The sequence below is a fragment of the Bombus fervidus genome, chromosome 4 (genome assembly GCF_041682495.2).
Source record: "Bombus fervidus isolate BK054 chromosome 4, iyBomFerv1, whole genome shotgun sequence".
NCBI classification, from domain to species: domain Eukaryota; kingdom Metazoa; phylum Arthropoda; class Insecta; order Hymenoptera; family Apidae; genus Bombus; species Bombus fervidus.
This window is the reverse complement of record NC_091520.1, coordinates 14737401-14752972: the sequence shown is the minus strand read 5'-3', so window position 1 is coordinate 14752972 and position 15572 is coordinate 14737401. Positions and strand designations below refer to the sequence as shown.

At 43.7% G+C, this 15572-nt stretch overlaps 1 protein-coding gene across 1 annotated transcript in view; it reads left to right on the top strand.

Annotated features, from left to right (window-relative positions):
- The first annotated feature begins 5273 nt into the window (after nt 1-5273).
- The window catches only part of LOC139986597 (uncharacterized), a 180317-nt gene continuing 170018 nt past the window's right edge, over nt 5274-15572 (top strand). Inside the window, exons 1-2 of the mRNA XM_072002037.1 lie at nt 5274-5498; nt 5594-7106. Of these exons, the coding sequence (XP_071858138.1) occupies nt 5274-5498; nt 5594-7106 (1738 nt within the window). The remainder of the gene's footprint in view (nt 5499-5593; nt 7107-15572) is intronic.

The following is a 15572-nucleotide window of genomic DNA, read 5'->3' as shown; positions in this document are numbered from 1 at the left end:
AGTAAGTACACACTACACATAGAGGTGAGGGACAGGCGCGCGAGACGCGGCAGAAACTCGAGGGACGGAAAGGGGCGAAAAGCGACGAGCGCCACCGAGACGAGACGAGGCGCGACGAGGAAAGACGATGAAGGCCGACGGGGGTCGCGCACCGCGGCGCTGAACGCAGTGCCATCCGATAGGCAGCACCGTTTGCTCCACGGATCTTCGGCTCGCTCGGCTTCGAGCTTCGGTCGTTCGCTGCGTACGATCCACACGCTCGATCCGCCGCTTCTCCTTCCTTTTTCGTTCGTCTTGGCGTGGCTGCCGTGGCGTCCATGCCGAGAAAGGAAAAGCCAGCATCGACACGCTGCGCACGGTGGAAAACACGGGGCCGCCGCGAAGACGCGTGCACTGGTCGTGTGTGTCGTTGCCGCGCGTAGTTTTACGTGTACTGCGTATACGTCTGATCGTGCTCGTGAACAGAGGTGCCCCCTCTTCTCGTCCCAAACGGCGAACGCGCGGTGGTCAACACGGTGCGTGTGCTTGTCTCCTTCCTTTTTCTCGCACTCTTAGCCTCTTTTTTTTTTACTTTACATCCTTTCTCGCTTCTTTTCGTCTTTTGCCTTTCGCCTAGCGCACGTTGTTGTTGTCTTTCTTTTCGACGATTCTCTCGGTCTCTGTCCTTTTTTTCTTCTCCCTCTTACTCTGTTTTCTTTTTTTTTTCATTTTGTTTTGCTTTTTTTTTACCATCGATCGATATTGTCTTTAATCGTTCACTGTGCCATGTGATTCCACTGAACCACACTTCACACAACCATAGCAAACGGCAACGTGCGTGATAGAATTTCCTGCGAGGGGATACACGAGTTTTCATCGTGTACGCAAAAGGTATAGGTATACTCATTCTCGGAACGCAAGAGAGACCCAGCATGGCCGCCCAGCACAAGACGAGTCAGAGTCGGAGTTCCTTACCGGTGTCCACACTATAACGGCAGCACGCTCTCTGTCTCCTTTCCTCTCTTCCTCCCTTTTACTCTCTCTCTCACTCTCTTCTCTCTCTCTCTCTGTTTCTACCCGCCTTCTCCCGCCGTGTTTCAAAGCGTACACACTTGCGCTTCATCCTCTTTCCTCTTATACGTGTACATACAGACACGTCGCAATCTGTCTTCGTTTTTGCACAACGTTGTTGCTCTCGTTGCGTCGCTTTCTCGCTTTCTCGCTTTCTACTCCACGCTTTTCCCTCGCAGTTCGTTCCTACGTCTGTCCACGTCTCTTCGTTTCGCGCATACCCTCCACTCAAGTCGTGTTTTTCTCACTCTTCCTTGCGGGCTGGCCGGTTTCTCTTTCGCTCCCTTTCTCTCCCAGTTTCTGCATCTCTCTTTCGTTCTTGTCCCCTGATCGCGCCTTTCATTCGAAAATAGAACGTCACCGCGCGTGCCGCGCACATTTTTCCTCATGAAAACAGCGAATTCCCACTCGCTGACACGCGCGCGCGAGACACAAGCGAGCGCTCGTGTCGTGTTCTAACCTCACTTTCCGCGAAAAATTCTGCGGATTGATCGATATCCAACCCATTAACACGTGTATATAAACTAGTTTAAAACTTCTGTCCGGTGTTTCGCAACACGTAGTTCACTTAAAATCCTATAGAAATAAAGAAACTTCCATTAACTTTTTAATCATACCATTTAATATCATGCACATATGGCATGCAGTTTTTTTTTTTTTTCATTTGATCGATCATAAATAATCAGATGATTTAATAGAGGTGCTATTTATTGCTCCCAGCGAAAAATTATTCCACGTACTTAGGTGGCGTGTTTAATTGCCGTTGCGAGCTGATACACGAAACATGTGGTGCATCGATGGTCGATTTTTGGCCAAGTTTGGCAAGTGTCAGACGCATAAGAGCCGATGTAATATTTTTATCGCGGCCAATAGACCGTAATAGGAGGGTTACTGGCTTTTCATTTATCGTCTGTTGGCTTTGTTGCGGTGTCAGACGGAGGCAGACGTCCGACGATATTCTGGCGGGAGAGACTCGTAAAAATAGTGTCTTCACCGTTTCCTCCCTTCGGCTCCCGCGACTATAATTAGCACTATTCGCCGTTTTCTGCGTAAACAAACATTCGCTGCTTTGTGTTGTGGCAGCCTCTTTTATCGTCGCTCGTGTGATTTCCTGTTCGATAAAGTACGTCGAACAAACACCAGGGAAAAACACACGGCTATCTACGGCAGTCACATCGGTGTGTCGTTGGCTAATGTCGACGGTCTATCGATGCTACACGAGTTTTGCATTAGGAAAGTGTGGACAGTAGAAACAAGACCACTCTGTTCTCGAACCACCGCGTCCCTTTTCCTCCTTCGTGATTCTACGTTGGCGTATTTCTAGGAGACGTTTGCTCTGTAGCAGAGAGGTGGACTGAACTATTCATGTCCGACGACCGTTCATAAAAATAGGATTTTAGTGATTTCTCCGTACGATGTTCCGCTTAATGGTGCCTAGCATGCCTGGTAAATATGTACATTTTCCGGACATTCTTCCATCGATTCTCTCTTTTCATCGATATTTAGTAATATTCACGCGTCTTACCGCTAATACATCGAAATTGGATTTTTTGGATTTTTGGAAGGCATCGTACAATGACCAGTCACGCGATATATAGTCATTATAGATATATAATAGATATGTAATTTAATATGTACGAAGACATATAAGAATTTTGAAATTCAATATGTTGTCAACCAATGTCAGGTCGAAACTATTTTAGCGCTTGATTTTCGGATTAAATACATATTTGCTTTCTGTCAGCCTTGAACATGTGAAAGAAAATATTAATGACATTACGCGTGCAGACGAATATTAATTAAGTTAAGAGGTAGAGTTCTAAATCCCATGCGACTTCAGAAATCAGGGCACGGTTGAACTAATGTCATAAATGAAATTGTACAAGTTAGAAATTACAGCTTATCAACGCTAATAGATTCTCTCGCATAACAGCGCCAAGTTTGATACGAATGAAACGGATGAAGGGCTTCGGGTAGATTTTACAAATTATGTACATGTCAGCTAATTATCATATTTTGTGTAAAATTGTAAAATTACAAAATAAATGTTTCTAACCTATAACTGGTAACTTGTCTCTTAATTCATTATTATTAGTAGATTATTTTATAAGTTATTGTGTATCAGCTGGATCGTATAACTTTCCGCACCAGCTCGTTGTATGACGTCGCCTCGACGAACGTGATATCAATTGTTATCATTGTTTTTCTTTTTATCAACAACATCGTGAATACTGATTAGCGTTTATCTCGACTGTTGCCGACTATGCATCCGGAATAATTACTTCTCGCGCGGCCATTATATTTATTCGCGTTTACCGCCAAGGGGCACGATATTCTACGTGTAAAGGGCCACAGGGAACACAGTTCACCGATCCTCCACATAAATAATAAATCCACGCGATGCGAGGTAGATCTCGACAAGCAGCACTCGAAATCTCGAGTGCACGTTACGCGGGGCAACATTTTCATTTTTATGCTGTATGTGCGTGCTTGCACGAGAGAACTCGTCTTACAGAAAAGCAAGGGAAGGGGAGGGGCGCGTTTCACGTGTGTTGGACATCGTCTCGTTATATTGTATCTTGTATGGTCGGTTGCACGCGCGAGCAAAACCGTAGAGACAAAAGAGGGATGTAAAGGGGAAACGAAACGAGGGTACGAAACGAACGAGTCGACCTCCGTTCCTCAACTATTTCTTTACTCGTATTTTACGAAGTTATAGAAATCACGGCTTCATAGATCAGAATGAGACAGTGCATGCTGCACGCTACTGTTTCTTTTTATCACGCGACCGTCTACTCTTGTTTGTAACCGACGTTATCGTTTGATACCGTTGTGCGTTCCATGTCTTTGTTCCAGCGATCTTTAGCGTTAGAGTCGCGATTTTCGATGTATACGTATAGGGTGTCTTGTGCAAATCAGAGAATTTGATTTTCGATGTTTCGATTAAAGATACCGAGTGACGTTGAATGTAGCCGATGAAATGTAGCTAAAGCACTTGTTTTAAGAGCGATCATGATTTTTTTGTTGAGAACGTTTAAGAGAAATTTTTAATTATTATCTTCTTGACGGATCTTATTCTATGTTGTTGTCGGATAATTCGCAAAAGTAGGGATGATGTCATAGTTCGTATTCCAAGATTCCTGTTTTTTTTTTTTTTCTCATAATTTTAACGAAAATTTGTAAATTAATGTTTCTAGATGCTTAAAAAGTAATATATATTTTCTGCGCGATCGATAATATCTAGTCGCTTATACTACCTTCGCACTTCGAAATTATTTCTTTCATTTTATCTGAACGCATAATCGAAACACCCAATTGTACTTTTCATATCAGACGAAGCAAAGCGTATCTGTATAGACAGACTTTCGAGCTCGTTTCTCTGCGTTCCATTGATCGAACTTGTTACGTACGTATCTCCTTTGTTTTTTCTTGTCGCAAATTGCAGCTGTTCATATCACACATGTACGAGTGGGTACACGTATCGGAAACAAATGATAACAAACCTGCTGCCAATTATTCGCTTTTTTTTTCAATCCATAGCTTCGTAAAAAGATTTTTAAATTCATTAATACGTACTGTAATATGTATGTAATATGTTAACTACAGACGTGCATATCTTTACTATCATCACAAATTCCTCTTCCTTAATCGAGCTACCGATCAACTCTATAAATTGAAAAGTACAGACGACCGATGATATTAGAAATACCGGTTTTCCAACTTACCTGACAGTTAAGCGATATAAATTAAGTTATTCGAATTGAGTCATTTGTTTCTCGGCGATCGAACATCAGTTCTTATCGTACTTATGTATATACCATATGAAGCGAAGAAATTAACAAGTAGTAGAGTTGATTAATTTGACTTTTAACAAGATGAATTAAGAAATCGTGCGAAAATAATACCTTGTAATAACAAATCTATATTAATATTTGTTACAGATACGTCGTAATTGCTCCTGGAGACCGATAACCGGGGTCGATTTTGCGAAAATTCGTTGGATCGGAACTCGCGAGTGCGGTGAAGGAACGAACAATACAGAGAATGCCAGGGCGGGCAGCGGAGGCGCGTGTACTCGCGAATGCTCGTCCGGCGATCGTTCGCGACAACGATCGGCACGACTCGCGATGATGGCGGAGCGCGATCGCGTAGCAGCGATATCGTCGGTGGAGTTGGCGCGACGCGGATACCTCGGTAGAAACGTTCGACACGCGACGGGATAAATGCGAGACCGAAATCTCGTGGGTGAACCAGTTGTCGCGGCGACGAAGAAGAAAAAGAAGAAAAAGAGACACCTGGAGTCGGGTCGATACAAACGGAGCCCGAGCTGGTTCCGGATAAAGGTGAGAGCAGGTGTTTTACTAAGGAGGAACGATAATAGGAGGTTGGATGTAGATCAGAAGGAGGAGGAAGAAGAAGAGGCGGAGGAGGGGTCGAGGAATTTTGGAGTGGATAGCGAGACGACAAATCTCGAGGAAAAGGAAGAAAAAACGAGAAGAAGAAGGTGTATTGGAAATATTGCAATCCAAAGGATCCACTGTAGACAAGATCGGCCTATAACCAGCTGGACTGGACGGCCTCGCGAGTTTTCGTTGTAAGGCCGGGAGTTGTGGGGGTCACCACGGGGGCGGGGGTGGGTTTGCCCCTGCTTCTTCTGGTCGTCGGTGTTCTTGGTAATCAAGCGTGCACGACGACGGCTGCGCCGGTGGTTTCCGATCCGCACGTGTCCCTTGACGCTACGCCTCCTCGTCTTCTGCCTCGATCAACGGACCGTTCATCGTCGTCGTCGTCATCATCATCAATATTGTCATCATCGTCGTTCCCGTCTTCCTTTCGAAGAGCCATTTACAAGGGTCGATTTTCCAATCACCATCCGGAGAACCCAACCTACGAGAGCGCCTCGAAGGGAGAACTGGATTATCACGAGGTATCGTTGCTACCGGGCGAACGAAAAGACCCGAACGGTCTCGACGGGGATCGGTTGCTCTCTGCCTGGGAACGAACGAGAATCGATACCATCGGAAGGAAGGATCCTTCTTCCCCTGTAGTAGCAGGCGGAAGAGGAGGCGAAGGAAGTGAAGGAGGCGGAAAAGGAGGAAGAGGAGGAGGAGGTCTGGCTCACGAGAGGACCAAGTCGAGACGGCGACAGGTCGCCGCAGTGAGCCTGCTCGATGATCGAGGATCATCCTCTTTAAGCCCCGTCGAACCATACCAATTGGCTACGAGATTTTTTCGTCCTCGTAACACGGAACCATCTTCGATCCATATCGACGGAGTAGAACCAGAAATTCGTCGAGGCGGTATTATCTTTACCGCGAGCGAAACAACTGGCAGTGACTCAACGTTATCATCGTTGGCTTTCGAGGACGCTGTCGGTGATACCTTATCGAACGAAAATCGTTCGACGACCACGGGAACAACAACAACAACGACAACGACGACGACGACGACGACGACGACAACGACGACGACGACGACGACGACGACAACGACGACGACGAAGACGACGACGTTAACAAGAAAAACAGCAAAAACGGCGACTACGGTAACTACGGTACTACCAGTCCCTTGGACTAACACGTCGTTTCGTTTGGTTCATCGAACTGTGCCTAGATTATCGGACGACGAAAGTGTAAATTCGGGTAAATCAGCCGGTAGACGCAACAGGAAGGCTAAAGACGAAGAAAAAGTGGTAGAGGTAGATATCTCGTCTCGTAAAGACGACAGGTTCGCGTTCGCGGGGGACCGTAGTAGTGGTGAGGTCAAAGGTGGTGGTGGTGGTGTCGTCGAGTGGACCACAACAGTCGCCAGGCCGATGTCAGCGTGGTCGTATCCTGAAGATGAGGAGCCGGGAGCTGGAAACGTAAGGACACGCTCGAGGCCGAAAGAGGCGGCGAGCGAGGACAAGGAGGCCGAGAGTGGCGAAGAACAGGTCAAGGTCACGGTAACAGAAGCCAAAGGCTCATCGTCTACGTCGACTACGGCAAGGACCACGAACACGTCGCCGACGACCACACAGTTACCACCACCGAGTCAAGATACCTCTATGGAAGCACGTGAGTACCACGAAATCTATTCTTCTTCTTCTTCTTCTTCTTCTTCTTCTTCCCCTCTTTTCTTTGCGTCTCTACGCACAGGCGTTCTCTCTCGTTTCGACCACCAAAGAGAGTTTCCGACCCGTGGCCGGCTCGGCTCGTCTCTTTCTGTCGGAGGCTACACGCGAGCCGCGTGTCTCTCGCGTTGCTTCTTTTGCCGTGCCTCTCCCCATGGACATGTTTACAGGAACCGAAGCTCGACGCAGGACCCTTGGTCAGGTTATTTTTAACTATTCTAACCGTGCGGCCACTTTCTCCTTGCCCTCTCCCTTCGCCCTCGGAGTCTTTCTACCTCGCGTTCGTCTCCGTGATGTCTCGTGCCGCTTGCGTTCCCGCGTCTCACTATGACCTCGTGTTCTACTCGTTCTGGGTCCTTTCGTTTTAGGTCTTAGGCTGTGGTTACGATGGATGCGTATTCCGACGAATTGACTTTCTGACCTGATGAACTCAATACGACGATGTATTAAGTTGTTTTAAAAGCTTTTTTCGTTTTGTAAGGAAATAATAGATGCGCAACATTGTTTCTTTTATATTATTTCATTGAACTATGATCCATTTTGTCTCGATGGAACAGCAAAATGACATAAAATAAAAACTGTTACGCATCTATTATTTCCTAAACGAAGGAAACTTTTGAGACAACCTAATAATTAAATACAGTACAATAAATAGATTTTAAACGAACGTGTGCAGTGCAGTCCTCGAACGTTCCATTCGTCAAAACATCAAGTTGATTCGAGTGCGCACCCACTGTACCCATACGCGTGAAAAGATCGGAAAAGATCGTTGTTTGTTTGTATAGTGACTACTTTTTCGCTTTCATTTTGATGAGTTTTGCCTTTTTAACCTTTTCGTTCGTTTCAACCCTTTGAAGGAAGTACGGGATGCAGGGCTGGATAAAAAGAGAGCACATCCTGTAAACACGTTTCTCTTCTCATTTTGGAGCAGCATATTATTTACTTTTGCTTTTGATCTTATTTTATGATATCGAAAGATAGTACTTGTACTACCATAATACCTATTGCCGACATATTATACACATTATTATTTATTACAAATATTGAAATCACGCAACTTTTGCACAGAGCAATTTGATAATCAACTTATAATTCAATAGTTATACCATATATCGTAGAATTAACAGTAAATAGGAAATAACGAAGAAACAATTAGCCGAAACTGACAAAATGTAATTATTTTTCAACCGTACAAATTATCGTACAAATTAGTTAGGATTCATCCTCGGTATAAATTACCTAAAGTTACCTATAAACACCAATTGCTTGTTTAATCAAAAAGGTACTCCAACTTACTGTTAGAACCTGCTAATAACAACGCGATATGATGTAAATAATTGTTCACGTTCGTTGTCTTACAATACAAACTTAACTCGAAGTATCGTCGGCGAAAGGAAGGAAGGATTCGAGTATAAAAGCGTGCGAAGCCTACCTTGATGAAGAAGGGAGTGGAAGAAGAAGAAGAAAAAGAGGTGGAAGAAGAAGGGAAGCTCGCCGTGAGAGACGTGCGCATCTCGTGTGTTTTTGATTACGCTTGCACGACCGTACGCCGGCTGCGTACGACGTACGGCTCGTGACTTCGCGTATGAATCAGCCAGCTATTCTTTTCGCGCACTGACCGACCGCCGACTTCGTTTCTTCTCTCAGCATGCTCGTCTCATTCTCTTACCTTGTCGCACACATCGGCCCGCTTTTACCGTGTCCTTGTCTATCCGAGCGAATGGGACGAGCGAACAACACGGCCGAATCCACGGCGATATCATGTCGTTTTCTTCGCCACCTCCCCTGTTCGCCCTTCTGCGTCGCCCTTCGCCACGACCAACTTTGTACCTTCCTCGTCAATCTTCCTATACGCTTCGTTCCGCGTAAATCTACCATCGGGGAAAGCAGCTCTCAGCTCGATGGATGCGCGATCCTTGCTCTAGGATCAGCCTTGAATTTCTTCCCGAGTCTTTCAGATCTTGGGATTTGGATGGTTTTTCTTGGACGTATTAGGTCGTCCGAAAAGTTTCCTTCGTTTTATAAGGAAATAATGGATGTACAACATTTTTCGTTTTATAGTATTTTATCGAACTACGTATGATACATTTTCATCTATCAAAATAAAGATCACAACGTTCGACAGATTAGGTTTCATGTTTGTATACAGATGCGTTGTTGTAAAAGACGTGTCTGTGAAAGAAAGACACTTTTCGGACAATCTAATATAGTTTGGATTATTGGCTTTGTAAATTACAGTTGTTTTTTAGCAGATAGTTCTTAATAGGAATCTTTCTACTGTAAATTATTTCTTAATAAGAGTATCGAGAATTTAGGAGATTTTCTGTAACCATTGTATTGAGATTGTTGAATCGTGGAAGACCTGCATACGTGTACGTATACTGTGTATCGAGAATTTTTATGTCATCGTTGTATCGTACACATCATCGCTGTGTACTACAAATCTTAGAGCAACCTTGGCTACTTTTTCGTTGCACACTTTTCGATAGATAATTGGCTACAATTCGGTATAGTAACAATTGAGAATAAAATGTAATTCTTGTAAAGCGTAAAATTCCAGCTCGCTATTACTGTATGAAAAAACATACATAGAACGGTGCAAACGAAATTGTGATTAATACTAAATAGAGATTTCGCTCCAAGAGTATTACGATATTACTTTACTTGAAGTATCTTGAACGTTCCTGTACATTCGTAAGTAACGTTTCTATGTTTACATATTTCCGCTCTAGTTATAAATATCTAGCGTTTCTTCGTTACAACTATTTATACACATACGTACGTATGTAGCCTACTCAGCGATTAAATTCCATTGTGTACAAAATCATTTTAATCTGAGACAGAATGACGCGTTCTAATATATTGAGAATCTCGACCGAAGATATGCAATGACAACAAACGTATTGAGATCGTTTCGAGTCAATGAACAAACAAATCTAATCACTGATCGTGTCAACGAGACCGAGCACTCATTAACGTCGAAATTCACGAATACACACAGACCAAGTACAAAGAAAGATCCGCTTTTTGGGGAAGCGTCGCGCTGTTTTATAGGCGTCGCGTCGCCGTTGTTTGCAATAACATCGGGATATCTGTATTTGGCGAATGCCGCTTTAAAAGCGTTGATAAAGCCGCGGAACCGACCGGTGGTTTATTTTAGATTATAATGTTGCATATCGCTGTGTGTAATCTCGATAAATAGCTCGTTAATTCCGCTTGATCATAATAAGATAACCGCGCGTTGGCAACGCGCCAAAAATTTCGACATTCCCTGATTCTGCCCGGTCCCTTGTCTCTCCGGCTCTTTCTTTCTTTCTTTTTTTTTTTTTTTTCTCTTTACTATCTTCCGATCCTCCCTCTGGTGCCTCTTCCATTTTTTCGCGTCCGACGATTCATTGCTTCTTCTAATTAACGCACCCTCGTACCAAAGATTCATGCTTCTTTGAAGTCAGCTATATCGTTTTCTTTAAATTCACCGTCGTTAAAATCCACGTTCCCTCTGATTTTAGAAACTTTCGTGCTACCTTCTTCCCCGTTTTTCTCGCTTTCCCAATAACATCGATAAGCAGCGTGACGAACAATGGCTACGAATGTTCGCGGATACGTTCGTAAGAAATTTAACAATATGGCCATCGTACGTGCAATTCGTCGTGTAAAAGCGCAGATTGATCCATTTAACGCATAAGAGTAGGATATATTCTTCTTAGATCGAGCTTCGTTAAATGTTATACTAAATGTTACATAAAAGCGTAGAAGCGTTAGCGTAGAAGAATTTGTGGGAAATTTAACAATGTGAGAATCTGTTGCTGTTCGTGTCGGCTGGTTTATCGTATTTATGGAAAAGAAGAATCGTAGAGTTTATAGAAGAGTTCAATGACTTGGAATATATATATATATATATACCTTTTAATCTTAAATTTATGAGGGGATGTTGGAGATTTTAGTAACAAAAAACAATGGCGCGGCAATAATTGACCATTTGTCTTTCTTTTTCTCTCGAGATGAATTTTTCTTTCGACAATGAACGCAATATAATGTACGATCTATCGTGCGATACACTCGAATTCAGAGAATAATTCAGAAATGTATTTTTTAATTCAGAAATATTTAAAGCTATGCTCAATGAATTTCCATAAAAAATCGGAGTCTGGTGGTTGGTTTTGAAATTGATCGGATGGAACGTAAAATTTTGCCTCTGTTTCTTATTCTCATGTTTATTTCCGTGTCTAATTCCGCATTCCAAGAACAATCGGTTAGTCCAATTGTAGTTTAGCTGAATCAAGGTCAGAAGATCGCGTTGCTCGAGTTTATTACATTAAGATAGCCGAGATCGTCGCGTCTGTTTAATAGACCTAATTTACCGTGTGCGTGTTGTCGTAAATGAAATCTTTACTCTGTCTATCTATCTCTCGATGAATATAGATAACACTATAGTCGATTTACGTACATAACGTTGCAAATACGCATTTTGTGATAGTGTGTTTCGTGATTAATTTGATCAATCCAATATCTTCTATCTCGCTTCATTCTTTTCTTTCGTAATATACGAAACATACTCCTTTATATTCTGTTTCCATTTGATCTTTCTCTCTTGACCTCATTTAAAGGTAAATTATTTATTTGTAAGTTTCCTGTAAGAGAAATTTATACAAATATTCCATTCTCATCTAGAGATATAGAAGAACTTTTTAAAAATCGACGTAATTCTACGATTGTCTGCTTAACGAAAGTAATTCTAAATATGTACGTGTGTATGCACTCGTATGGCCACTGTACGTATGACACTGTGTTCTCAGAACAACAGAGTTCGGTACTACAGAAAGTGACATACACCGTCGACTGTAAGTGTTGAGACACCTGCCGATATTTATTAAATTCCTTCTGTATTTATAATTTTCCGTTCACGCAATACCAGTTGACGCGGAGACGATGATCGAGCCAGCAAGGACGCTAATTACAATTTCGTTCGATAAATGAAATTGATATAGGTACCTTCGCTTCATTCTAATTTATCGCTTTGTAGGACACGTAAGCGAAGTTTTCCCCAATGTCTTGAACAATAAACACGTAAAAACATCCGTAACCAGTACTCTGTCACCATCGAACAGAGAAGATGGAACATCTTGCTGCGCAATCGTTCTACCAAAGACGACTCGCTGTTGCTTGTCGCGGAAATATGTATGAGAAATTCATCGTGTGAAAACGCGGGTTGCACGCGAACGTACGGTCTCCGATGTCGTTACTTAACGTGTTTATTTCGGTGAGCTTCTGTAACCCTCGAGGCGTTTTTTTTACGAGCTAATTCGTGATCTGGATAGTTCCCAAAGGCGAGTTCTGGTGAGCGTGGCGATACCGGGTACCCGGTATAAGAGGAATGACTAAATGGTCTGACTAACCGGTCAGGTATTCCAAAACCCGACCTTATTTTCACCGCTATAGAGAAGTGACACGTGAGTGACAAGGAGGGCAGGTAGTTTTCGTGGTAGTTTGCGTGGAGACGCGTACGAATTCCAGTCCGGTATTTTAGTGGTTTTCATCGCGCGACGCGACGCGCGGATCCCAAGGGACGGGTATACAGATTTCCCGTTCGAAACGATAAATTTACCGCCGCGGCGACTTTATTTTAAACGTTTCGCGCTATTCTCGCGCCGTTGAATTCGTCAAGATACACGTTGTGAGTTTAGCCATCACGCGACGATCCTCAACTCCAATTATACGTACAGAACCGTATATCTGTACGACTATAACGTAACGTTGCTTTTTTAACTCATGGTATACCACGATAAGCATCCTCAACGACCCCAATATTTGTTTTTTTTTTTTTTTTTTTTTGTCTTTGTATCATATACGAGACGATTGCGAGATATCGTAAGACATTCGGAAATCTACGAAGGAGTAATAACGATATGAGAGATCCAAATGTTCTAAAAAGAGTTCTCAGAGAATGTTCTCAAAGAGTTGTAAAAAACAGACGAACGTATCTTTGCATCGTGTTTAAATTATTTTATCGACTACTCAAAGATCGAATTCGCCCACTTTGCTCGCGTTAATTCTTCGTTCTTGTTGTAAAATCGAGCGACGAAAAGTTGCAACGTAACTGATCTTGATCGATTCGTGCCACATAATCTGTGACGGAGGCTGCGTTACGCGTGCACTGTGCACGCACGATCTTTAATGACGATCTCCTGGAATAGAAGGAGAGAGAGGAACCTTTAGGCCGTGAAACAATAGATTGGCAAAGCCGGGTAGACACGATGATTATCTTTACGACTTTGTAATAGTATAATGACGTGTTATTAGGCGGACAAATTGGTTCTAATAATTACAACCGTCTGAAAGTTTGGTTCCCATTCCCACGCTGAAGCAACCAAGCCTCGGCCTCCATCGTCTCCCGTATACGGTCACGCGAAAATATGCAAACTGTCCCAGGAATTTCACGTGCGATCCCGCGGCGCGTTGCGAAACGCGAGCACCGCCTTTTTCCCGCCCACTGATGCAGATTTATTTGCGCTTTCGTTCCGCGGTAATTATTCACCGGGGGTCCTTTCTCGGGGTCGTTCTCTTTCCAAAGCTAAAGTGCACACCGCGTAAACTGTATCGTTAAAGACAGTAATGTAGATTTGATTTATGGCCACGGACCCGGACCGTGCTATTTTTAAGATTCGCGCGATCTTTCGACCCCGTTACTTTGACACAAGTTTCTCACTTCGTAATCTACGAATCTTAATCGCTAACCCATGATCATCAAACTTCGCATCTTCCTCGTACTCTGGACGACGATGGATGCCTTACGGGTATCTTGCTGAGATTTTCTCACGCGCCATTTAAATGTTCAACTCGATGAAAAGCATAAATTACTATTGTGAAACTGTGAATTTGAAACTGTAAAAGTGTTGAAAGAACGAGGAAGGTTTTTCGATTTGAACGTAGAAGTTGCCAGCGTCTCTTAGCGCTTGTATGCTTTGTCATAGATTTTATGTCGTACGTAACGAACTCTGTCCTGTTTCTTTATCGAGTTTGAGCGAATTCTGCTTCTTGATCATTAAGTCAGAGAAATGCTATGAATTTAGTCCGATAACATTATACGAAAGTAATTGAAACCGAATTTTCGTGACTCACCTGTAAGCCAATGATACGAATCGGGGGTCGATAAAGCTGCAAATCTAAGATTCGACTAAAGATCGAAACCATCGGTCCAAAATACTTGAAAAATCCGGACGTCGTAGTTTCGTGACGGACAACGCAAGGGTTAAACATTTTCGCTGTGGTTGAAACGTGACGGCTGGCGCGAGAGCACGGCCGGGTGAAACCCCTCGATCGAGCTGTGGCTCTCGACAAATGCCTCGCGGATTCGTAATTTTTGTTCTCCCCTCGTCGAGAAGGGAGAATAAGAAAGCGAACGGGGGCGAGAGGCTGTTGGCGAGAGAAAGAAGGAGTTCTGTAAAAGTGTAAAGAAGATGGAACAAGTGAGCGAGAAAGGGAGAAGCGGGTGGCACAAAGGCGACCTGGTACAACGAACAGAATCGCGGAGAGAAGGTTGGAGAGAGAAAAGATCGGGAGGTGAAAAAAGTGACTGAAACGTTAGAGAGAGAGAGAGAGAGAGAGAGAGAGAGAGAGGGTGAAAGAGAGAAAGAGAAAGAGTAGGTAACTCTCCTGCGGAAAGGAGCACTCCTGCGATGAGAAGGAACGGAGAGATGGGCTGGAGAGAAACAAGAAAAGGGTTAACGTCCTTTCGTTCGCTCCTTCTTCTCTCTCCTCTCTCTACTCTCATCCTCGTTTCTTCCTCCTTTTTTCTCCCTTTCTCTGTCGTCCATTCTCCTTCGAATCTCTCTCGTCAGCACACCCTTTCCTTTCTCTGCTCTCTGCCTGTATGCCTCTCTGTCTTGGCTCTTTACCTCTTTCACTATCCCTCTCACCACCATCTCGTTTCTTCTCTTCGCCCTTCTTCAGCTTCGAACACGCACACTCCGCGGCTCGCTCACGCGGGTTTCTACTTCGTACTGTCTCTCCCTCTCTTGTATTCCCCGGTTCCCCGCCATTTATTATTCATCGGCAAGGAAAATTTATATACGTCTTACCGCTCGCCGTCATACTTAATTCTCGATTTACGATTCCGCGGCTCTCACCTTTTTTTTTTTCTTCGTCTTCTTGGTCGTTTTTCTTTTTGTCGGCGCTGCATGTCTGATGTCGGCGTACTTCTTCGCTTGGCTTCACTCCCTGTCCCTTTTCCCCCTCTCTCACACACATACTCTCTTTCTCTCTCTTTCTTTCTGGATTGTGCGAGACCACAATCTTCTGCTTCTTCTTCTTCTTCTTCTTCTTCTTTGGCTGTTCTTTCCGATCTCTTTTCTTTCTCGTCTTACGCCTAAATTTCCCTCGACGACCGACGACGCTTGATAATGGCCCCTCG